This window comes from Pelodiscus sinensis, chromosome 20 (assembly GCF_049634645.1).
Source record: "Pelodiscus sinensis isolate JC-2024 chromosome 20, ASM4963464v1, whole genome shotgun sequence".
NCBI lineage: Eukaryota > Metazoa > Chordata > Testudines > Trionychidae > Pelodiscus > Pelodiscus sinensis.
The window spans coordinates 92,867-117,459 of NC_134730.1; the positions used below are offsets into that span (position 1 = coordinate 92,867).

General features: G+C 45.4%; 1 protein-coding gene across 1 annotated transcript in view; it reads right to left on the minus strand.

The window, feature by feature from the left end:
- Positions 1-868: 868 nt before the first annotated feature.
- The window catches only part of LOC102445983 (myosin heavy chain, skeletal muscle, adult), a 43,763-nt gene continuing 20,038 nt past the window's right edge, over positions 869-24,593 (minus strand). The window contains exons 18-40 of the mRNA XM_006130512.4: positions 23,644-23,731; positions 23,432-23,549; positions 22,311-22,434; positions 22,089-22,225; positions 19,780-20,035; positions 15,653-15,895; positions 15,370-15,546; positions 15,138-15,283; positions 14,954-15,044; positions 11,197-11,586; positions 8,776-8,902; positions 7,248-7,366; positions 6,716-6,912; positions 6,132-6,315; positions 5,880-6,045; positions 5,603-5,727; positions 5,049-5,357; positions 4,744-4,947; positions 3,979-4,104; positions 3,715-3,885; positions 3,527-3,631; positions 3,138-3,233; positions 869-1,154 (exon numbers count right to left, since the gene is read on the minus strand). Of these exons, the coding sequence (XP_006130574.2) occupies positions 1,002-1,154; positions 3,138-3,233; positions 3,527-3,631; positions 3,715-3,885; positions 3,979-4,104; positions 4,744-4,947; positions 5,049-5,357; positions 5,603-5,727; positions 5,880-6,045; positions 6,132-6,315; positions 6,716-6,912; positions 7,248-7,366; positions 8,776-8,902; positions 11,197-11,586; positions 14,954-15,044; positions 15,138-15,283; positions 15,370-15,546; positions 15,653-15,895; positions 19,780-20,035; positions 22,089-22,225; positions 22,311-22,434; positions 23,432-23,549; positions 23,644-23,731 (3,852 nt within the window). The 3' untranslated portion in view covers positions 869-1,001. The remainder of the gene's footprint in view (positions 1,155-3,137; positions 3,234-3,526; positions 3,632-3,714; positions 3,886-3,978; positions 4,105-4,743; positions 4,948-5,048; positions 5,358-5,602; positions 5,728-5,879; positions 6,046-6,131; positions 6,316-6,715; positions 6,913-7,247; positions 7,367-8,775; positions 8,903-11,196; positions 11,587-14,953; positions 15,045-15,137; positions 15,284-15,369; positions 15,547-15,652; positions 15,896-19,779; positions 20,036-22,088; positions 22,226-22,310; positions 22,435-23,431; positions 23,550-23,643; positions 23,732-24,593) is intronic.

Here is a 24,593-nt window from a genome sequence, read left to right on the forward strand (position 1 = left end):
ATGCTCTCAAACATATAGTAGATTGGACAAGGGAGAGCTACCCTAACGCTGCATTATTGGGTATGGGTTGTCTGGACATCATGTTGGTTACATATGATTTGTTTGTGGTAATGGTGATACCGAGTTGTGAGTAGGTATGTGTGAGAAGGTGAGCTATGTAGCTACATGGCTGTATGCTTTATTTTGTAATTTTTGCGTTGGAAATAAGTTACCCATAATAGCCTGAAACTGTAACACATTTTTCTGCATATTTGAATTTCCCTGGATTCTTTGCATTTTGAAACTGAAGATATTGCAAAGGGGGCAGAGAGACCAATTGTAAAGTTTCAAGTTGTCCACCTATCTCCTGTGACGACTCCTCTTGCCTCCATCCCCATCAAAAGTTTCATCCAACAACTGAAATGGATTGGGCAGCCTTAGACTCTCAAGTAAGAGACGCTCCCTCGCTGACCTGAAAGCCTTTTATCGACCTCCCCGTTATGCCTCGTAGGATGAGGTTTACCGGGGAGGTCGATAAAGGGCTTTCATGTTGGCAGGGGAGCGTCCAGACTAGCGCGCTGAGCCGACAAACAGCTGATCAGCTGTTTATCGGCTCAGCGCAGCAGCCATTTAAATTTAAATGAAGCCGCAATTATTTAAATTGCGGCTTCATTTCCCTTTGCCAAACAAACAAATCTACATGGCTCCGTCGACGGAGCCATGTAGTTTAGATGTACCCTAGGAGTTCCAAAGCTAAAACCTGTGCAATTATTTGCAAGTGTAGGGATAAGTGTTGCATGTATGTTTGATTGTACAAATGTATCTTGTAAATGCACAAACCTTAACAAAACTCCAAAGCTAATGATTACAACACAAAAGCCACTTCTGATTCTTTGTATGCAAAGGTCTCTATAATCTTTATTTGCTAGACACGGGAAAGAATAAACAATAAATACAAAGCAGAGTGACAGAGTTTTACATTTTGTGCATCTCTTCAGTCACTTTGCAGCATGGTGACATCCTCACTCTTCTCCTTCAATCTTCCTGTGAATCTCGCGGCTCTTCACCCGGAGTTTGTTGACCTGGGACTCCGCAATGTCAGCTCGCTCCTCAGCCTCTTCCAGCTCGTGCTGGATCTTGCGGAACTTGGTGAGGTTGACGTTGGACAGTTCCTCCTGAGGAAGGAGAGAGAGTTGAGAAAACCCAAGTACTGCCCCTCCCCCTGCATCTGGGACTTACTAGCATGTGATTGTTTCCTAAGGGGACATGGAAGGCCCAGACTGTCACCCACTGACTGTTTCTTATCTAAAATGTAAGCACAGACCTTCCAACTCTTGCTTTTTTCTATTTCTTTTAAATCATTAAAATCAAATTGAAAATAGATTTCCAAAGATTTTAGAGTGATTTTTCTTGAGATTTATACATTCAATTATAACTCCTTTTACCTAACCAAATCATTTTAAAGCAATCCTATATTTTATTTTAAATACAGATAAATGACAGTAAATGCTTAATTGTTACCAACAATATGCTGCGTGATAGACATAGAAACGAAAGCATCCCATTTAGAAACGTACTGCATCCCGTACAGCATCCTGTGAGTCCTTCAGGTCGATAATCTCCCAGGTTTAGAGTTAGACTATCAACAAATTACTCTTCCTCATAACATACATCCAGCTTCCTCCAGCTAGAATGAGGTGCACCATTCAAAGGGAGGGAGGAAGGTTGGCACTCAATTAATGGAGCTTGTGCAGTGTTAGAGGCTCTCTACCCCTCTCGCGCAGGGTGGAATGGAGCGAGAGATGTCCATTTTAACTGTGCATGTATTATATAGAAAGACAATGCTAGTAGTTTAATTGTACTGTGAAATTTCTTGTAAGGGAGTTTCTTCATTCCCCTAAGCACAGAAATCATGGGCAGGAAGTTACCCCAAAGTAGCAGAGCTGGTGTCAACTAAGCTCAGTTTGCCAGTAGGGCTGAGCCCTGCAGGGTGGCAGAAGTACAATCTTTCCCCTGAAGACTTTCTCTCAGAAATGGGGGGCAGTGGCTCTTTCTAATGTTCCCACAGGTTGGGAGATGAGGAATGGAGCTGGCAGAGCTGTCCCTTGAGTACAGTGAATCAGGGCAGGGGTGAATCAGGGCAGGGCAGGGCAGGGGTGCATGCGCGTGGCACCACCGCATATGCGCTGTGGCAAAAGGGGGCCCCGTGAAATTGTGCTGCCCTGGGCCCCGCAAAATGGTCATCTGCCCCTGAATCAGGGTAACTGCTCTGGGCCCCACAATTTGGGGGAGCCCCATGCTTCAGTGAGCATGTATCATGTGGGACTTGACTCAGTCTTTGGCAGTGGCAACGGCAATCCCAGCCTGCCTCGCTCAGCTCTGTCCTGACCAGGGTCAGAGCCAAAGCAAGGAGTCAGACTAGCATGGTCAAAATGGCCAGCTGAGTCTAACCACTCTCCATCTCTTCTACCCCAGCTACTTTTAAAAGGATCAGTGGAATTCTATTTAATATAAGGAGCAGAGCAAAACTGCTCTTTCCTTTGGGGTAGATGTCCCTGGGTAGGACTTGGAAGATGCCAAAACCATTTTTGACTATTATATATTCATCTGTTGGTTCTGTTTGTCTTGGTAGCTATGATTGTTAAAGGCTTAATTCGAGCAAGGCTCACATGTAAGCAGGAAGGGAGACAATAGCTTCAGATGGCACCATACACCCACACATAAAGCTGGTCTTGGTCCCTTTGAAGTGTCCCTCTGACCATGCTAAGCTCAACATCTGGGTTTGGTATAGAGGCATGCGGAACCCAAGGTAGGAAACTGAAACAGCAGAGCTTAGGAGTGGAAAATCCTGAGCCACTGAAGTATAGGGAGAGAAGGTGATATAAGGACTCCGTGAAATCAGTCTGCATCCTAGACCCAGAAAAGGGGATGTCTGGATGAGCTAAGCCTACAAACTGAGGGGTAACATAGCTTTGCATGTAGACTGTTGTGTGAAGAACCTTCTCCTCTTGTTATACAGCCCTTCTGCTGAGATTAAACAATACTTTGTTTTGAGATGGCTGTTGGATTCACAGCTCCTGAAGAAAATACTTGCAAGGGAGCTGAATCTGTCAGGCCTGCTGAAGAATCACAGAATCATTCCTCCAAGTGATACTTACGGACTCCTCAGATTGTCTCTTGTAAGCTTTCACTTTCAGTTGGAGCTTGTCTACCAGATCCTGCAGCCTGAGAACATTCTTGCGGTCTTCCTCAGTCTACAAAGAGTTTGCAATGGAAGAGATTCAAGTCATTTCCAAAGCATGTGTCTATGTCCTTATTAGGTAAAGGCACATTCTGTATAAAATATTTTGGTAAATATGTAAGCTGGATAATAAAGATTCAAACGTAAATGACTACCTGTTGCACTCTTTCTTTTGTTCCATAGTACTCCTGTAAACTGACTTCCTGTCTGAGAATTCTAATAAAACTCCTCCCCTGTAGGTTCAGGTGCAAACAGTTTGTGTTCCCCAGGGAAGGATGTGGCAGCACAGTGGCCCTCCCTCCTTACCTGGTAGGTCAGTTCCTTTACTCTTCTCTCATACTTGCGAACCCCCTTAATAGCATCAGCGCTGCGTTTCTGCTCATTGTCAACCTCACCTTCCAGCTCACGCACCTGAAACGAGAAATGCATTGTTGTGTTTCACTGGGACCGACATAGGAAATGCTTCCACGTGCACAAATATGAGGAACACGCACTCTGGCCTCCAGTTTCTGGATTTGCTTCTTGCCACCCTTCAGTGCCAGCTGCTCCGCCTCGTCCAGCCGGTGCTGCAGGTCCTTCACCGTCTGGTCCAGGTTCTTCTTCATCCTCTCCAGGTGGGCGCTGGTGTCCTGCTCCTTCTTCAGCTCCTCCGCCATCATGGCTGCCTAGTGAGCAAAGAGAGGAAACCGATTCAGAAAACCAACCCTGTTGGGTGAAAACACGGCCATGCTCTCCACTGAAAGGTGCCTTCAACTCACATCAGTGATTGCTTTCTTGGCCTTCTCTTCTGCATTGCGTGCCTCCTGGATTGTCTCCTCCATTTCACTCTGGAGCTGGGAAATGTCAGTTTCCAGCTTCTTCTTTGTGTTGATCAGACTGGTGTTCTGTTTAACAACAACAATAGAAAAGATATTTTTCCCATTTGCCCCAAATATCGATTCTTGAGCATGCCTCAATATTTGTATTTAGTATACAGGATACAATGAATATTTTTCCACAGCAGAATTCTCTTCCAAACACCTCGTCCCTGCCGAACATGAACAGCTAGTCAGAGATGTGCTGTGAATATTTGAAGGGCTCTCACAATCCTGACCCCCAGCCTGGGACAAGCCCTATGCACCAATTATTGTAATGTGGCCCATTACAAAACAGAATAATCTCTGGTTCAAAACACTTCCTCAGCCCCAGGGACTGACAGAAATGACTTAAAAGTATCCAATGATGCAATCTGTATGAGAGACATGAAAGCCAATCCCAGAGCCTCTGAGACACTTGCTCACCCCATCTCCTCACTGCAATTAGAACCCTTCTCACCCTTGAGTCACCTACAAAAGAATAACATGAGGAAAGCCACGGGTGGCCTGGCACCTTTCTGTTTAACCAAGGTCCATCCTAGGGGCGTTAGCATAAAGGCCATTTCAGACACAAACCTCTCCAAGCACCCCCCAGCTGTACTCTGTGGAATGGACCCAGCAGTCTCCGGCTGTAGTGTTTGTAGGGTTCTTTTCACACTAGACCCTGACCTGGGTGTGCAGGAGCTGCACTCGTTCACTTGCATCCAGAAGCTCCTGTTCAGCCACTTTCCTGGCCCTCTCCGTCTGCTCCAGAGCCGCCCTCAGCTCCTCGATTTCAGCCTGCATCAGGTTAGCTCTGCGCTCCACCATGGCTACCTGCTCCTTCAGGTCCTCTTGGCTTCGGAGAGCATCATCCAGGTGTATCTGGGTATCCTGTGAAAGCAGCGAGAGCAGTGACCTATGGGTTGCAAAGCCCCAGGAAAGCAGAGAAGCTCAGCTGAGCTATCGCACCAGGTGTGTTTGGCTGACTGTACCTTGAGCACGCCTTGTGTGTTTCGCAGATTTTTCTGCGCCTCTGCAGCTATGCGATTGGCATGGCTCAGCTGGATCTCCATTTCGTTCAGGTCCCCCTCCATCTTCTTCTTCAGCCTCATGGCTTCATTTCGGCTCCGGATCTCTGCGTCCAGGGTGCTCTGCATGGACTCCACCACTCTGATGTGGTTTCTCTTCAGCTGCTCAATTTCCTCATCTTTCTCTGCAATCTTCCTGTCCACTTCAGACTTCACCTGGTTCAGCTCAAGCTGGATGCGGAGGATTTTGCCCTCTTCATGTTCAAGTGAAGCCTTAACCAGAGCAAGCGAAGGGTCAGCAAAGGGAGAAAATGGTATTTGCCTGCCAAATAGTGTTAAATGCTACCCAAGCCTGGAGCGTAGTGCTCTGTACAGCATGGACACCGAGTCCAGAGCCTCCAGCACAGCATGTGCTGTGCCCCTGTCCCTGTCAGGTATCCCACCACGTTCACAACAGCACACAGCTCCAAGCCTTTTGGATTCTCTCTTTGCAAGGCAGTGACTAATGGTGCGTGTACCTCAGCTTCCTCCAGAGCGGACTGGATTTCCGATTTCTCTTGCTCAATCTGCTTCTTCACTTTCTCCAGCTCATGGAGGGCCTTTCCCCCCTCTGCAATCTGCTCCGTGAGGTCAGAAATCTCCTCTGTTGGTTACAGACAAATAACTAGTCAAACAAAGGGTCGAGGGGAACGGTTCCTGAGCAATGCCCCCCCCCCACCCCCCAGACAGATTCAGGTTGCTGTGCTGCCCAACTTTCCAGACGCCCCGTGTTAGGAGACGAGATCAGGGACTTACGCTGCAGGTTCTTGTTCTCCCGCTTGAGAGTTTCAAGGTGATCCAAGGTTTCCTCATAAGCATTCTTCATCTTAAACAGCTCTGTGCTGAGAGCGCGGGACTCCTTCTGGGAAGCTTCCAGTTCAGCCTGCGTTTCCTCATATTTCTGCTTCCATTCTGACAGAACCTGGAGAACAAGAAGACCTTAATCTAAGCAACGGAGATATGAGAGGCTGCGCCATCCAACTCCCCCAAAGGCAGAGCTCCAAATACCTTGTCGAAATTCTTCTGCTTCTTGTCTAGAGCCGCGCAGGCAGCATTAGATCTTTCCACGTCAATCATCAGGTCCTCCACTTCGTTCTGCAGCCTCTGCTTCGTCTTTTCCAGGGAAGCACATTTGGAATTGACAGCTTCCACGTGTTCCTCAGCATCCTGCAGTCGCTGGGCAAGCTTCTTCCTGGGAGATTGTCAATACAGCCCCCAGTTAGCGAGCAGTATGGGAAGCAAAGTGTGTGCAGCTGCTCAGGGATGTGAGACAGCACAAGTCACCTCTGCCGGGCTGTGAGCCCTGTGCGATACCCCATCTAGGCCCTTCCACAGTCACTTTTATCCAATTCATATGCGGTACTTTTTCTCCGATAATTCCTCTGCCCTCAGCGTGCGCACACACACACACACTCGACAGAGTTATCAGACTCTGCCTCTGTATACCCAAAGTGCCTAGTTGCCAATTTCCAACCCATGTCACTAAATGCATATAGTGGGACTCCTCTAGTCACCCCTCCAAAATCCACATTCTTGGCCTCTTCTGTTCCTATCACTGACATCTTTGAGTCTTCTCCCACCCCAGCACCTACTTGGCCTCTTCCAGTTCCTCTGTGCGCTGAATGGCGTCCGTCTCGTATTTGGTTCTCCACTGGGCCACTTCACTGTTGGCCTTGGACAGGGTGCGTTGCAGCTCACCCTTGGCTTCCTGCTCCTCCTCATATTGCTCCCGGAGCAAGTCGCAGTCATGGCGAGCAGACTGCAAGGCGTGGGCCAACGCGTTCTTAGCCTGGAGAAACAACAGGAGCAACACAGTGGTGTAGCTAAATGTCCTGGGAATCCCTCTGAGAGTGAGCGCCATCAGCTGATGGAGTGATAGAAACATCAGAGTGTATAGGGAACGTTTAATGCTGATCCGGCTGAATATAAACACAGTGCAGGAAATTTACCTGCATTTGTAGGGGTTGTGCTGGTAGATTAAATAGGTGATTGCCCACCCTTGTTTCCAAATCTGCATGATTTTATACGGCGTTAAAGCATATAAACCTTTGTAGACGATAGATCAGGCATCAAACGAATCCTACAACCTCCAGATCAAGACAGTGTTGTTGGAAAATTCCTTACCTTTATCTCCTCTTCTAGTTGCCTCTTCAGTTCCTCAACCTGTTGCGTGAAAGCCTGCTTGCCTCTTGAGAGCTGAGAAACTAATGTATCTTTCTCCTCTACCTGACGTGCAAATTCGCCTAAAAAAGACAAAGTGAAATAGTAAGATTTAATGTTATTCAACTGAAAATTATGGAAATGCTTCTTTTTCACAAAAATGAGACAAAATCATATGCTAATGGTATGGGAAGCTCCTCTTACATCATCCATCTTTGCCCATCTCTTATTCCCTACATTTTGCAGTAGCCTTTTTTATTCCCATGTCATTTTCTAGACCCGTGGAAGCTGACTGCAGCTTGCTGTGAGGAAGGTTTTCCAATAGTGCTAGTTATGCCTCCCTCACCTTCACATTTCCATTAAAATAAACTAGCTGATCACTTAGTCACACTGTACGTTATTAGCTTATTAAATGATTTCTCATGACTTGTGCCTTCCGCCCCTTGGTCAGAGCTGGGTTAAAGGATTTGAGGATCTTCTGCACTGGGGAAATTGGAGCCCTCATCTTCCTTAAATTAGAGACACTGCATGTGATATGCAGTCTGTAAATATGACAATATCACTTAGTCAGCTGGGATTGTGCCAAGACTCTAATGATTATTAATCCATCTGTCTGAGAAATGTGGAGAATGCATCTGAATCACAAACCTTTCCCTCTCGCACTTACTGATTTCAGTGCTGGACCATGGATTTGATTTCAGGGTTGAGCGGAAGGTTGCATCGTACTGCACAGCCACACACAATAGAGCTCAGTCCCCCCAGAACTAAAATGCATGCCTCAGCCAGCCAAACCCAAATAATCTGCTAGCTCTGCAATGAGATTTGGTTGCTTTCTTTTACTGTTGACAGTAAAGTTGCTTTCAGAACCTCAGGTCACCATAGGACTTAGCATAGCTTTTTCATATAACTGGAACTTTGGAAATAATAACGTATCCACCTGTCACTAGAGATCAGTCCACACTGCACTTAAGCCCAAGGTTTACAGAACTTGACCTAGTGGCCTTGCATTTGAGTGTCTACACTCAGTTGTTACCTTTGCTTCTTGCGCCGTAAAGCTATTCCTTGACTCTTGCAAAAAGCACCATCTGTTATTATCATTCTCATCTTCCTAATCTCTAGCTCCTTTCTCTTACTTTTATCCTTGCTGTGTTTTACAACTCTCACCATGTCAGTTTTTTCTGCAAATGTTATTAGTGTGTCTTTCCCTCTCTCTTTCTTTTTATTCTTAGCAGTAGCAGTGGTAACAGGGTACTCAATTGTGTGTTAAAAATAAAATAAAAATTGTTCTGCCTTTATTCCATTCACATGCAGTATTCAAGGAGGGACTTCTACCTGACATATGCTCATCTAGAGTGCTTATAAGCGTCACATAGAAGCTACCTGCCATTCTAAGCCACAGAGAGAGAAATCCACCATTGTCGGAAGTATCCCAATTCTGAGGCATAGACTGGCCACATTTCTATCTTGAAGCAAACACTTAGAAGTGTCCTACCTGATTCTGTCTGTAGACGAGCTCTTTGAGTGCTCAGGTCATTGATCAAGCGCTGGTGCTCCTCTTCCTTTGTCTTAACCTCACTCAGCTGATCTTCCAGAGAGCGGCACATCTTCTCAAGGTTTGCCTGCAAGGTGTGAAACGGACAAAAAAGGCTACACACCTGGCTCTGTTGCATTCTGAGATCACTTGCTTACTTACCATTAACAAAACTTTACAATGATCAGCGGGGAGGGAAGGGAGGACAGACAAGAAAAAGACGAGAAAGCAAAAGGAATGATGTTGAGACAAATAATTTGCAAAAGTTTTATTTTTTCTTGTATTATTTAAATTTTAAAAATTTAATTAAAGTTTCCAGGTAATAATAACTTTGAAGGTCTTTACTGCTAACATAGAATCCTCAGTTCCAGTCCCTGGCTCACATGGCAGGGTCAAGTACCATCTATATAATCTCTGATAGATGTTTATCTAACATGCTATTAAATATCTCCAATGATGGAGATTTCACAGCCTCCCTTGATATTTTACTCCAGTGTTTAAGCTCCCTGGGTATGTCTACACTATCACCCTAGTTCGAACTAGGGTGGTTAATGTAGTCATACGAACTTGCAGATGACGCATGTTTGCATGTAGCCGGGCGCCGCCATTTTTAAATGTCCGCTAGTGCGGACTCCGTGCCTGCGGCTACATGAGGCGCGAACTAGATAGATTAGGCTTCCTATTCCGAACTATCTGTACGCCTCGTGGAACGGAAGCCTAATCGGAACTACCTAAGCCGAATAGGAAGCCTAATCCGAACTATCTAGTTCGTGCCGCGTGTAGCCGCGGGCACGGAGTCCGCACTAGCGGACATTTAAAAATGGCGGCGCCCGGCAAACATGCAAATGAAGCCCGGGAAATTCAAATCCCGGGCTTCATTTGCAAGTTCGTATGATTACATTAACCACCCTAGTTCGAACTAGGGTCATAGTGTAGACATACCCCCTGACAGTTAGGAAGTTTTTTCCTAATGTCCAACCTAAAGCTCCCTTGCTGCAATTTAAGGCCATTGCTTCTTGTCCTGTCCTTAGAGGTTAAGGAGAATATGAATATTTTTTCTCCCTCCTCCTTGTAACATCCTTTTAGATATGTGAAAGCCGCTATCAGGAGCGGCTCGAGGAGAGCTGCAGGCAACTGGCGCCCTAGGTGGAATGCGCGATCGGTGCCCCCGCCTCCATAGCCCTCAATGGCATGACCTCATCATTGGGTGCCGCGTTAAACACGGTGCCCTAGACAACTGCCGAGGTTGCCTACATCCACGGGCTGCCCCTGGCTGGCATCATGTCCCCTCTCAGTCTTCACTTTTCCAACCTAAACAAAACCAGTTCTTTCAATCTTCCCTCATAGGTCATGTTTTCTAGAACTTTAAAATGTTTGTTGTTCTTCTCTTGATCTTTTCCAGTTTCTCCACATCTTTACTGAAGTGTGGTTCCCTGAATTGGGCACAATACTCCAGTTGAGGCCTAATCAGTGCAGATGAGAGCGGAAGAGTTACTTCTCAGTCTTGCTCAAAACACTCCAGTTAATGCATCCCAGAATGATGTTTGCTTTTTTTGCAACAGTGTCCTCCTGTTGACTCATATTTAGCTTGTGGTCCTCTATGACCCCTAGATCCCTTTCTGCAATGCTCTTTCCTAGACAGTCACTTCCCATTTAGTATGGTGCTAACCTCAACAAATGAACATAGACACATTGGCTATGTCTAGACTGGCATGATTTTCCGTTAAAAGCATTTTCGGAAAAGCACGTCTAGATTGGCACAGACGCTTTTCCGCAAAAGAACTTTTTGCAGAAAAGCGTCCGTGGCCAATCTAGACACGCTTTTACACAAAAAAGCCCCAATCGCCATTTTCGCGATCAGGGTTTTTTTGCGGAAAACAAATCTCAGCTGTCTACATTGGCCCTTTTGCGCAAAAATTTTGCGCAAAAGGGACTTTTGCCCGAATGGGAGCAGCATAGTATTTCCGCAAAAAGCACTGATTTCTTACAGTAGGAAGTCAGTGCTTTTGCAGAAATTCAAGTGGCCAGTGTATACAGCTGGCAAGTTTTTCCGGAAAAGCGGCTGATTTTCCAGAAAAACTGGCCAGTCTAGACACAGCCATTAGGACTGCAAATTTTCTTTCTTTAGGAAACATTGGCTGTCAGCCTCAGACTTTATTTAATCTCACATTGTGTTCTTATAGACAAAATGTACCACTTATTTATCATAATAAATTTGCTAAAATGCTATACATCAACTCATAGGATTCTATGTAGAACTCTTACCCTTCTTTTACATCTGCTTACATCTAAATTTGATATAATTAAACTTAAATCCTCTTTACGTGTCAGCTGCAATATCACTTAGTCTACAGACAGTATTTTCCATATGTGACTCTGTACCTTGGCTTTGGAGACAGTCTCCATGTTACTAGCCAGGTCGTCAATCTCCATCTTCAGTTCACTCTTCTCCTTCTCCAGCTTCTGCTTGACACGTTGCAGGTTGTCGATTTGCTCCCCCAGCTCTGCTGTGCTGTCCGCGTGCTTCTTCCGGAGGGCGGCAGATGTGGCTTCATGCTGCAGAGTGGCCTCTTCAAGGTCTCGGCGCATTTTCTGGAATTCTGCCTCCCGCTTCTTGTTCATCTCAATCTGAGCCGCTGTGGCCCCACCAGCTTCTTCCAGGCGCTCACTGATCTCCTCAAGTTCCCTGGAGAGATCCGACCGCTGCTTCTCTGCTTTCGCCCGGGAGGCACGTTCAGCCTCTATCTCCTCCTCCAGCTCCTCAATACGGGCCTAGGGAAGAGCAGGAAACAATAAGGCTGTGGCTTCTCCACAGGGACGACACCAATAGGGCTGTTGACAGTTATGTGGGCACAGCACCGTTAAAGAAATGCTGCCTACATTGATACAAGGGATTTCTGGTGGCAAAGGAACAACGCTTTCCTGAGAGAAGGCAGCTACTTCAGGATTCTACTGCCCTGAGAGAAATTTGGGTTGTAGAATTATAGAATCACAGGATTGGAAGAAACTTCAGCACATCAAGTCCAATCCTCTGCTAAAAGCAGGACCAATCCTAACTAAGGGTATGTCTACACTACAAAGTTAATTCGAACTAACAGCCATCAGTTCAAATTAACTTTCATGGGTGCTACACATACAAACCACTAGTTCAAATTTAAATTGAACTAGCGGAGCGCTTAATTTGAACTAGGTAAACCTCATTCTACGAGGACTAACGCCTAGTTGGAATTAACCAGTTCAAATTAAGGGCTGTGTAGCCACTTAATTCGAACTAGTTGGAGGCTAGCCCTTCCCAGCTTGCCCTGGTGGCCACTCTGGGCCAAACCAGGGAAACTCGTCTGCCCCCCTCCCGGCCCCGGAGCCCTTAAAGCGGCATGGTCTGGCTACAGTGCTTGTGCCAGTTGCAAGCCTGCCAGTACCCAACCAGCAGACCCTGCACCTGGCACAGCATGAGCCCGCCACCCGCTGCCACCAAGCCCTCCACCTCTTCCCAGGACCAGGCTGGCGGCTCCCAGGAGCCTGCCCGGGGCTGCAAGAGGCAGGCGCCTGCCTGGTCTAGTGCAGAGATCATGGACCTCATCGAGGTTTGGGGGGAGGCTTTCAACATCCACGATCTCTGCACTAGACACAGGAACGCGGCCGTCTACAGCCGCATGGCTGCCATCCTGGCCACCAGAGGCCACATGCAAACCCAGGAGCAGGTTTGCATGAAAATCAAGTTGGTCCAGTGAGACCCCCGATCCTGAGCCCTGAGCTTAGAATGGCCGTACTGGGTCAGACCAAAGGTCCATCTAGCCCAGTAGCCTGTCTGCCGACAGCGGCCACCACCAGGTACCCTGGAGGGGATGGACCGAAGACAATGACCAAGCGATTTGTCTCATACCATTCATCTCCAGCCTTCCACAAACAGAGGCCAGGGACACCATTCCTACCCCCTGGCTAATAACACTCCATAGACCCAACCTCCATGAATTTATCTAACTTCTCTTTAAACTCTGTTATAGTCCTAGTCTTCACAGCCTCCTGTGGCAAGGAGTTCCACAGGTTGACTATTTGCTTTGTGAAGAAGAACTTTCTTTTATTAGTTTTAAGCCTGCTGCCCATTAATTTCATTTGGGCTATGTCTAGACTGCAGGCTTCTTTCGAAAGAGGCTCTTTCGAAAGCATCTTTCGAAAGAGCCTCTTTCGAAAGATCGCGTCTAGACTGCAGGCGGATCTTTCGAAAGAGAAATCCGCTTTTTCGAAAGAGAGCACCCAGCGAGTCTGGATGCTCTCTTTCGAAGACGGCCTTTTTACATTGAAGAACGCCTTCTTTCGAAAGAGGAACTTTCGAAAGAAGGCGTTCTTCCTCGTGAAATGAGGTTTACCGCCATAGAAAGAAAAGCCGCGTTCTTTCGAAATAATTTCGAAAGAACGCGGCTTGAGTCTGGACGCAGGGGAAGTTTTTTTGGGAAAAGGCTACTTTTCCCGAAAAAAACCCTGAGTCTGGACACGGCCTTGGTGTCCTCTAGTCCTTATATTATGGGAACTAATGAAGAACTTTTCTTTATTCACCCTCTCCATACACCACATGATTTTATAGACCTCTATCATATTCCCCCTCAGTCTCCTCTTTTCTAAGCTGAAAAGTCCCAGTCTCTGTAGCCTCTCTTCATATGGGACCTGTTCCAAATCCCTAATCATTGTAGTTGCCCTTTTCTGAACCCTTTCCAAGGCCAAAATATCTTTTTTGAGGTGAGGAGACCACATCTGTACACAGTACTGAAGATATGGCGTACCATAGTTTTATACTTCCCCTCCTCCTTCCCCTGGCTTCCCCCTTCCAGCTCCCTCCTCCCAGGTTTCCCCCTCCCCTCTCCCACCCACCCTCTTCCCCTCTCCCACCTCCTTTTCCCAGTCTCCCCAGAGGTTAATCCCCCCTCCCAGTATTGTTAAATAAAGAGAGTTTCTATTTTTGAACACACGTGTCCTTTATTTTTTAGATCAGGAATGGGGGCTAAGGAGGGGTAAGTGGAAGGAGGTGAGGGAGGAATGGGGCATGAGCCCCCGATGGGGAGGACTGAGGTGGCTCTGTGGGCTCCTCGGGGTGGAAGCCTGCAGCAAGTGCAGCCGGGCTGATGGCCGAGTGCTGTGATGTGCCGAGTGTGGGCACTCAGGGCACTCCAAGACAGGACTGCTTTGCTGTCCCTCATCGAGTTAGACAAGCAAGCAGGGAACCCTGAGAACTGTCTGTTCGGGGTGGGGGCCGGGTCCCTTTAAGCACAGCCCTCGGCTAGCCTGAGGCAGCAGCTGCACGCTCTAAGTCCTAACCTGATGCCCTGCCAGCCAGCCTTAACCTCGGTTCAGGGTCAGCCTTAACTTCTTTCCGGCCAGCCTTAACTTTGGTTCAGGGTCCACTCAATGTGGACATGCTATTTCGAATTAGCAAAGCGCTAATTCAAATTAGTTTTTAGGTCTAGATGCACTAATTCGAATTAGCTTAGTTTGAATTAACTAATTTGAATTAAGTTAGTTGGAATTAGTGCTGTAGTGTAGACATACCCTAAGTCATCCTCTTTGGCACTCCCCTTTATGTAGTTGGAAGCTGTTATCAAATCCTTCCTCCCTCTTCTCTTCTGTAGACTAAATAAACCCAAATCCCTCAACCACTCCTCATAACTCATGTGCTCCAGCCCCTTAAACATTTTTGTTGTCCCCTGCTGGACTTTCTCCAATGTGTCCACAACCTTTTTGTAATGGGCTGTTGACAGAATTATGTGGTCACAGCACTGTTGAAGAGATGCTGCCTATTTTGATACAAGAAATTTCTTTGGCTTGCGGGTATATTATATTCATTGGGTTCGCCTCTTTCCAATTTACTTTATTTACACACAGCTTAACGATGTTCTGGGTCCCTGGTACAATTGTCCCTTCTTTCTCCCTGCTCTCATCAGCACCTACATTGATGGGAGCTTTTTTCCACCCACACAGCTTCTCTGCACTGAGGGCTAGGTCAGCAGTGCTGTGTCAGTCCCAGACGTGGTTCTCTCAAACCCTTGACCAACATAGCTATATCACCCTAAGACCACAGTTAAGAAAGATCGCTTCCTTCTAATGGAACTTGTTCTGAAGGCCAGAAGAGAAAGAAATTATGACTTGCCTGCAATTCTTTGATCTTCTTCTGGAGCTGGATGCCTAGGACTTGCTCATCCTCAATTTTGCTTTGGAACTGACTTATTTCAAAGTCTTTCCTTTTCACACACACAAACAAAAACAGTTAGTGCCAGAACCAAATCCAAACATAATTGCATGGTGCCATGACACCCCCTGCAATCCATACTTACTTCTTCAGTTTTTCCTCCAGCTGCTGTTTATCGTTTTCTAAATCCATTGTGGATTCCTGGGCCAGCTTCAAATCTCCCTCAAGTTTCCTCTTGGCTCTTTCAAGGTCCATGCGGAGTTTCTTCTCTTGCTCCAGTGACCCTTCAAGCTAAATAGAAAAAGGCCATGAAATCTCTGCTAACGAGAGCCTAACTTCACACTGGTTGTATCCTCCCCACTTGTTGTTGTGCCTACATCATCCACTTGCTGCTCCAGCTTGGTTTTTGCTTTGGTCAGTGTGTTCACTTTGTCCTCTTCTGCCTGCAGGTCGTCCAGGGTCTGCTGATGGGCCTCCTGGAGTGCTTTCTTCTCCTTGGTTAGTTTAGCGATGGTCTCGTCCAGCACTGCCATCTCCTCAGTGAGGTTTTTCACCTTTCAGGTTGAACAAAGGTAATTAAAGACCACGGATTAAAAGGTTAGTGTGTGTGAAAGGACTAGTCCATATTTTAGAACGTGTGTTAGAGATTTTGGCACATACCTTGTTTTCTGTGGCATGCTTTTCCTTTTCAACCTTGGCTAATGTTAACTCGAGGTCATCAATATCTTTCTTTAGCTCTGAACATTCATCCTCCAGTTTCCTCTTTTTGGCTGTCAGTTCAGCGTTCATCTCCTCCTCATCCTCTGCTCTTTCAGTCAGCTCCTTAATTTTAGCTTCAAGTTGGATTTTGGTTTTGATCAGCTGGTCACATCTTTCCTCAGCATCCGCCAAGCCATCAGATTCCTGTAGGGGAACCATTATTAGGGTCTTTTCTAAAAGTGTTTTGTTTTTTTATTTCACTGTTCTTTGTCTCGTTGTTTTTCACTGCCTCTGATAATTCCTATTTTCAGTTACTCATAATATTCTTCCAATAAACAACCATTTGGCTTGAAATGTCTCTGTCTTCAACACAAAACAATTAAAAAATATTTTGCAAATATTTAGTCATAAATTTGGCAAATATTTTTAGGCCTCTGGTAGCTCAATATGGCTTTACTCTGAATTTCAAAGTTCAGGCTAGCTCCTGCAAACAGGTACATTTACATGGAGACCATGATTTCATTTGACTCCATATGGGAGAACTCTGCACCCAGAGAACCCCACGGAAGTCAGTGAGATGCCATGATGCCAGACGCTCTAGCAGGACATTGCTTTCATTTGCATCTGCATAATATTAAAACTAAGGACTAATCTTTCAAAAAGCTTGTCTAAGAATCACAGAATGGTAGAGTCATAGAACTGGAAAGAAGTTCAAGAGGCCATCAAGTTCAGTCCCCTGCACTCATGATAGGACCAAGCACCATCTAGATCATCCCTGACAGGTGTTTGTATAACCTGCTCTTAAAAATCTGCAATGATGTAGATTCCACAAACCCTAGTCAATTTATTGCAGTGTTTGACCACCCTGACAGTTATAAAGTTTGTCTTAATGTCAAACCTAAACCTTCCTTGCCATAATTTAAGCCCATAAATTTTCTCCTTCCCTCTTGTAACAACCTTTTAGGTACTTGAAAGCTGTTATGTCCCCTCTCAGTCTTCTCTTTTCCCACTGAACAATCCAATTCTTTCAATCTTCCCTCATAAGTCATGTTTTCTAAGCTTTAATCATTTTTGTTGGTCTTCCCTGGACTTTTTCTAATTTGTCCACATAATTCCTTAAATGCGGTGCTCAGAACTGGACACAATTCTCCAGTTTGGACCTAATCACTATGGAGTAGAGTGGAAGAGTTACTTCTCGTTTCTTAGGGTATGTCTACACTAGCCCCCTAGTTCGAACTAGGGTGGCTAATGTAGGCATTCGAACTTGCAAATGAAGCCCGGGATTTAAATATCCCGGGCTTCATGTGCATGTTCCCGGGTGGGCGCCATTTTTAAATCCCCTTAGTTCGAACTGCCTGCCTGCGGCTACACGCGGCAGTCAGAAGTTAATCTGAACTAAGTCCTTAGATCGCATTAACTGTTACTCCTCCTGCAATGAGGTGTAACAGTTAAGCCGAACTAAGACAGTCATTTCCCATTCTGTAGGCGTGCACCTGATTGTTCCTTCCTTATTGGAGCACTTTGTGTTTGTCCTTATTGAATTTCATCCTATTTACCTCCGACCATTTCTCCAGTTTGTCCAGATCATTTTGAATAATATTGTCCTCCAAAGCACTTGCACTGGTTCTCAGGTCAGTATCAGCTGCAAACTTTGTAAGTGTACTCTATGCCATTATTTAAATCATAACAGAACTGGACCCAGAATTGATCCCTGTGGAACCCCACTCAGTAAGCCTTTCTAGCATGACTGTGAATCATTGATAGCAATGCTCTGGGAATGGTTATCCAACCAGTTATGCACCAAACAACCAATAGCCTAGTAGAATCTTAAAGACTAACAAAACATGGAGATGGTATTATAAGCTTTCGTGGGCTCATGATGCCATCTCCATGTTTTGTTAGTCTTTAAGGGGCTACTAGACTATTGGTTGGTTTTTAAGTCTTTCCTGTTACAGACTAACTCGGCTCCCCTTCTGAAGCTATTGTATGTGTAGTTAGGACTATTTTTTCCGATGTGCATTACTTTACATTTATCAGCATTACATTTCATTTGCCATTTTGTTGCCCCATCACTTAGTTTGGAGAGATCTTTCTGAAGCTCTTCACAGTCTGCTTTTGTCAATAATAGATCCCTATTGCTATATTCTTACTACTGGAGCGTGGAATTACTGTCCATAGAGATTCTATGGGACATTTTGGCTCATTTAAGATTTTTACTTCATTTGATTCTACATTTTCTTTCACATACAGTGCCACTCCCCACCAGCATGACCTGTTCTGTCCTTCTGATATATTTTGTATCCTGGTATGACTGTGTCCTATTGATTGTTCTCATTCCACCAAGTTTCCGTGAAGCCTATTATATCAATATCCTCCTTTAAAATGTGGTACTCCAGTTCACCCATTTTACTATTTAGACTTCTAGCTTTTGTGTATAAGCACTTTAAAAATTTGTCACTATTTTTCTGTCTGCCGTTTCCTGATGTGTTAGACTCTTTTTCATCCTTCCATCCTCTCCTCTTGACTAGAACATATAGAATCTCTATTAATAGATGTGTCTGTTCAATCCATGTGCTCCTCCACACCGGTCGGCTTTCCCCCACTCAGCTCTTATTTTAAAAATGTCTCTACAGACTTTTTAATGTTAAGTGCCAGCAGTCTGGTTCCATTTTGGTTTAGGTGGACCCCATCTTTCCTGTATAGGCTACCCCATCCCAAAGTTTCCCCAGTTCCTAATAAATCTAAACCCCTCCTCTCTACACCATCATCTCATCCACACACTGAGTCTCTGAAGCTCTGCCTACCTACCTGGCCCTGCACGTGGAACTGGAAGTATTTCAGAGAATGCTACAGAGAGGTCCTGGATTTCAATCTCTTTCCTAGCAGCCTAAATTTGGCCTCAAGAATGTCTCTCCTACCCTTCCCTATGTCATTGGTACCTACATGTACCACGACCACTGGCTCCTCCCCAACACTACACATAAGTCTATCTAGATGTCTCGAGAGAGCTGCAACCTTCGCAACAGGCAGGCAAGTCACCATATGGTTCTCCCAGTCATCACAAACGCAACTATCTATGTTTCTAATGATTAACTCCCCCATTACTAACACCTGCCTTTTCCTAATGACTGGAGTAGCCTAATTTCCTAATGAGTGGCCCTCTTTCAGCTCAGTGGCCCTCAAAATTGTCGTAACCAAGACATTCTCCCCAGATAGACTAGTTTTTCTAATTGCACAAGAAAATGCCTATTATATCAATATCCTCCTTTAAAACAAGGAACCCATCCTATTATTTAGACTTTTAGCATTTGTGTAGAAGTACTTTAAAAATTTGTCACTATTATCACTAGAATTTGTGGGGTGTGCTGAATGAACTTGAGCAGCACTTTGATTGGCTGGACAGGGAGCAGACAATTCTCACAGTCAATGTTGTGTGCAATCAGCAGAGCTCGCCAAGCAGTGGAAAGCCCCACTGACCAGCTGCATGGTTCGGCACGTTGCGCATGCGCAGACCGTGCTCACTGTGATGCGCGGCTGTGCCGGCTTGTAATCTACTCGCCACGGGTGAGTAGATTACACTAATTGTCGAGCCCTGGCAATCAGCATGCACATCACTTCATGTGCACTTGCTTTGTGTGTGTGTCACTTTAGTAATACCAGTAGGAAAAAAACCATGTGGATGAAAACCAGCAGAATCTGGCAACTCTGTACATGGGCAACTGTAAACAAAACATCTCGCGGGCCACACACAGAACCACAATGGACCGCATACAGCCCTTGGGACATAGTCTGTCCACCACTGTTTTAAACACTGGAAATATTTTGTCCTGGTGAAAAACAGATCCCGGTACCATAGGTGCTGGAATTGAAATGTGGGGGTGCTGCCGCCACACCTCAAGGCTTGAAGTGGTTTCCATCATATACAGAGTTTACAGTTTGGTTTAGTGCCTACACCCTACTACACAAATTGCTCCAGTGCCCCTGCCCAGTGCTGGTAATGTGCTGCTTCCTGGGAAAGTTGCATTTGGAACTTTCAGCTTGGACTGTTCCAGTGTGCAATAAGGGTTGAATTGGTTGGCGATACTCACAGACTGCACTTGGAGCTGCAGGTCGTTTTTCTCCTGTAGCAGGCTCACCATCTTTTCCTCCAGTTCCTTCCTTTTGGCCTCAGACTTAGCAAGCTCTTCCTTGGTTTTCTCAAACTCCTCCTTCATGTTGGCCATCTCCTTCTCAGATTCAGCACTCTTCAGCAAGGGCTTGATCTTGAAGTAGAGCTTCATCCAGGGCCAGTGCTTGACATTCATGAATGAGCGAACGTTGTACTGGATACAGAAGACAGACTCTCTATAATGCAATACAGATATATGATCAGTGTTATTGGCCAAACTATGTGAGTGCAAAGGCCATATTCTGCAATGCTGCTAATTGTCAATGGCATTTATGCAGTCAAGTATCCTCATTTGAGTTCAGATGGGACCAATCACATGAAAAAGGACTATTCTAAGGGTTACAAAATCTGGGTTACTTGAGTCTTAGAAAGTCTAGGGGGTGTAAAATTCTGCTCTTGGTTTCCTCAGTGGGCATGCTGAATTAATGCATGTTCTTGTAGGTTCATGCTCACGTACCAGGATGGAGTTTTCACTCCCTCTTCATACACCCCATCTGTAACTAACCCACTCATTCTGATGAGTGTTTCAGAGCCTATGTAACTCTGGAGAGATTCAACTCTCATGCTTAGGAGCCACAAAGAATGCAGCATACAAGTGCAGAACTGAAAGTTGTAAGTTAAAGTTGGCCACCTCTTGTCTAATGCTCACTTTCCTATATCTCCCTGTTCCTTGGCATACCAGTTATGCCAGACCACACTCCCAGAGAGAGCTGGGCAAATAACTGATTTGTTGGTTCACTGGAAGTTCTGAACAATAAATTCATAGAATCATAGAGCACTAGAACTGGAAGGGACCTTGAAAAGTCATCAAGTCCAGTCCCCAGTCAAAAAACATTCAGGCTGGGTTAAACTTGGGGTTTTCTTTGGAATTTTCAGTGAACTGAAAAAGTTGGAAAATTTCCTTTTGAATTAAACAAAACACATCCTTCTCACATTTCAGTCTTTCTTAAAAGACCACCGAGACCTCTGGAGCTTGAGGATTCGGCTCTCACCTACAAGGGGGTGGAGCTGTGTTCAAGTCTCTCTTTCTGTACTAATTTAATTGGTTATACTAAATGGAAAGTTTTAGCAAGAGAGACCAGCTTTGTTCCCACCTGAATAGTCTATAACTAGAACCCTATCAAATTCACAGCCATGAAAAATGTATCACGGACGGTGAAATCTGGTCTGCCCCCATGAAATCTGGACTTTTGTTTACTTTTACCCTATACTATACAGATTTCGCATGGGAGACCAGCATTTCTTAAATTTGGGGAGCCTACCCCAAAAGGGAGCTATATGAAGGTCACAAGGTTATTTTAGTGGGAGGATCATGATATCGCCACCATTATTTCGGTGCTGCTTTCAGAGCTGGGCAGCCGAAGAGTGGCAGCTGTTGTCCAGGCACCCAGCTCTGAAGGCAGCACCCTGCTAGCAGCAGTACAGAATAAGGGTGGCAAAGCCACACTGTGCCTCTCTTACTTGTGTGCTACTGCCTTCAGAGCTGGGCAGCTGGAGAGTGGAGGCTGCTGACTGGGGCCCCAGCTCTGCAGACAGCAGCACAGAGGTAAAGGTGGCAGTGCGCTGCTGCTAGTGGTGGCTGTCTCTTCAGAGGTGGGCCATCCATCACTGCTCTCAAGCTCCCCAGGCTTGAAGGCAGCTCCGCTGTCAGCAGCAGCGTAGATGTAAAGGTAGCAGTACTGCAACATTCCCCACAATAACCAGGCAACCCAGATATTTACAGCACCATACAGTGACAGATTTAAATAGCTGAAATCATGAAATTTACGATTTTTAAAATCCTATGTCTGTGAAATTGACCCAAATGCACCATGAATTTGGGAGGGCTCTGCCTATAACCTGGTGACTATGGCACTCACCTGTAGGAATGAAGACCCATGTCCATGTTGATACTTCCAAGTGAGGATTATAACCTGGATCTCTTACTCCCAGGTGCTCTATTAACAAGTATTTGAGGGGCTCCCTCTGCTTTGTGATGGGCACCTATGTCCCCTTGTGAATCTTGCTCAGACATTTCCTTGGGTCAATGTGAAACTGCATTTGCCACCAAAGAAACTATTTGTCTGAATATTTTCACCCAGCTCTACTCCCAAACTCTCACACACTGATCCAGTGGGTTAATGAGATCTAATTTAGCCTGAGAGAAAAGGAGCATATCCTATCATTTTGTTCATTTCACCTCTGGGGCTTGAGCACAGACCCAAGAGACCAGACACAGTTTATTGCTACCTCCTTTCCATCATTCTCTTGAACTCCACTCTCATCAGGAAGCCACGGCACATGGCTTGTGTGCGGGTGATCAGCTGTGCCAGTTTATCATCTCTCATCTCCTCCAGAAGACCCAGAAGTCCTGCCTTGAAGAACACCTTAAGGAAGAGAGTGTTACAGAACATCACTTTCATTCTGGACAGAACACAAATAGACAGTGTTTGAATCAGACAGTGTGTGTACCTTGGTGTGACCAAATTTATACTGGGTCTGATCAATATCAATGGACCCAAGTAGTTTCTCAGAAGCCTTTTTGCTGTCCATGAACTGTCCTTCGGGAATAGCACTCGCATTTAAAATCCTGTATCTGTAGGAAGAAACAGAATTTGACAATGCTAACATTCCTAAAACTATAATCACAATGTCACATTCCTGACTGGCCCCATTGCTGGGATTCCCCACAGCTGAATTAAGGAATGAATGGAGCTGTGAGGAAAGAATTTCCTTCTTATGCTTTGGGATGACATTTCAGGTCAGAAGGAAGCAAAGTGATAAAACTGGAAGTGACGAGGAGTCCTGTGGCACCTTATAGACTAACTGAAGTGTAGGAGCATAAGCTTTCATGGGCAAAGACCCACTTCGTCAGCTGACATGCATCTGACGAGGTGCGTCTTTGCCCCCGAAAGCTTATGCTCCTACACTCCAGTTAGTCTATAAGGTGCCTCAGACTAACATGGCTACCCCTCTGATACTTGAAAACTGGAAGTATCACTGCTTTCAGTGCATTTATACTAACTACCCCCCATGCAGAGAGGAAAATGGTCTCCAGAGCTGTCAGTCTAACAAGTTTCACAATCTCTATGTAAAGAACTTCATGTTTGCAAATATGCATGCATGTCTGGGGAGACAGGGAATCCTTCAGCCAAACCCGAGAGATTGAACTGTTCATCAGTGCATTCTAGCTGATGCTGCTAATTCAGCCCATGACAATTAGTTGTAGCTATTTCCCATGACACCCACGCTATCCAGAGCTGTGATTCAGTGGGTCACCGAATTCTGTGATGCACTGGTCATGTCACTGCCACTGACATTGTTCTCTCATGAAGCCCCTATTCTGAGTTTCCACAGACATACCCATCATGAAATTCAGCTTTATGGTATTTAAAGGGTTATTAATGTACATGGCATGGCCACTCCACTTCTCACCCACCCCTTTCCTTGCTCCATGTGCAGGAAAAGTCTGGCACTTTTCCTACTTTTTAAACTCCATCACTTTGGTTCTAAATTACTTCCAATGTCTTCTATAAACACAGCATGTTCTGGGTGCTGCAGTGACTATATCATTGTTATGGAATGAGTCTGACCTCTGTTTAAAATCTGCATAAACAACTCTGCTGGGGAATCCTTTCCTGCAAATTCTGATCCCTTCCAGCACGCCGTTACACCTGAGCTGGTGAAGTACGAGTTCATGTTCCATGGCACCTTAACAAATCACAGCATGAATTAGTACGTGATTGTGTAGCCCAGAGGGAACGGCTGCTTCTGACTAAGATCTCTGTGTGGCAGAGACGCTTACCTGGTGTCTTCGTTTCATTGGGAATGATACAGCGCACAAAGTGTGGATGGGTGCTTCTCAGATTGCTCATCAGCTTATTTAAATTCTCCTGTGACACCATAAGCAGAGGTTTAGGTTAGCCAATGTTATGCACTTACAGACAGAGTAAACCTGTTATAACGGGACCATGCACATAACAAATGTAAACAGATTAGCTTGCAGAACTTGCCAGCTGGAGTCATTCTATGCTGAGGTGCCCTCTTCCTTTGGATCTTGAACACAGTCGTTTAATAGTGATAGAGATGTGGCCGTGTTAGTCTAGTCTAGCTGAAACAAAAAACAGGACTATGTAGCACTGTAAAGACTAACAAGATGGCTTATTAGGTGATGAGCTTTCGTGGGCCAGACCCACTTCCTCAGATCAAATTGTGGAAGAAAATAGGCATGACCATATATACCAAAGGATACAATCAAAAAAAGTGAACACATATAAAGAGGACAAATCAAATTTCAGAATAGAGGAGGGATGAGGGGGGACGGAAGGTAAATGTCTTGCCAACAACCACAGGACATACCACACTAATACCAACCCTGGAACTTTTCCTTGCAACAAACCCCGTTGCCAGCTTTGTCCACATATTTACTCTGCTGACACCATTATTGGAACTAACCAAATCAGTTATAAGATCAAGAACACATATTCCTGCGCATCCAGAAATATAATTTATGTCATCATGTGCCGACAGTGTCCATCTGCTATGTACACTGGACAAACGTCTCAGACGCTTCACCAAAGAATCAATGCACACAAAACGGATATCAGACAGGATCACAAAGAAAAAACAGTTTCTTGCCATTGCAACCAGAAAGGGCATTGTCTCAACGACTTGATTACCTGCATCCTGCTTCAAAGACATTTTAACACCAGACTTGAGAGAGAAACCGCTGAACTGTCATTCATGCGTAAATTT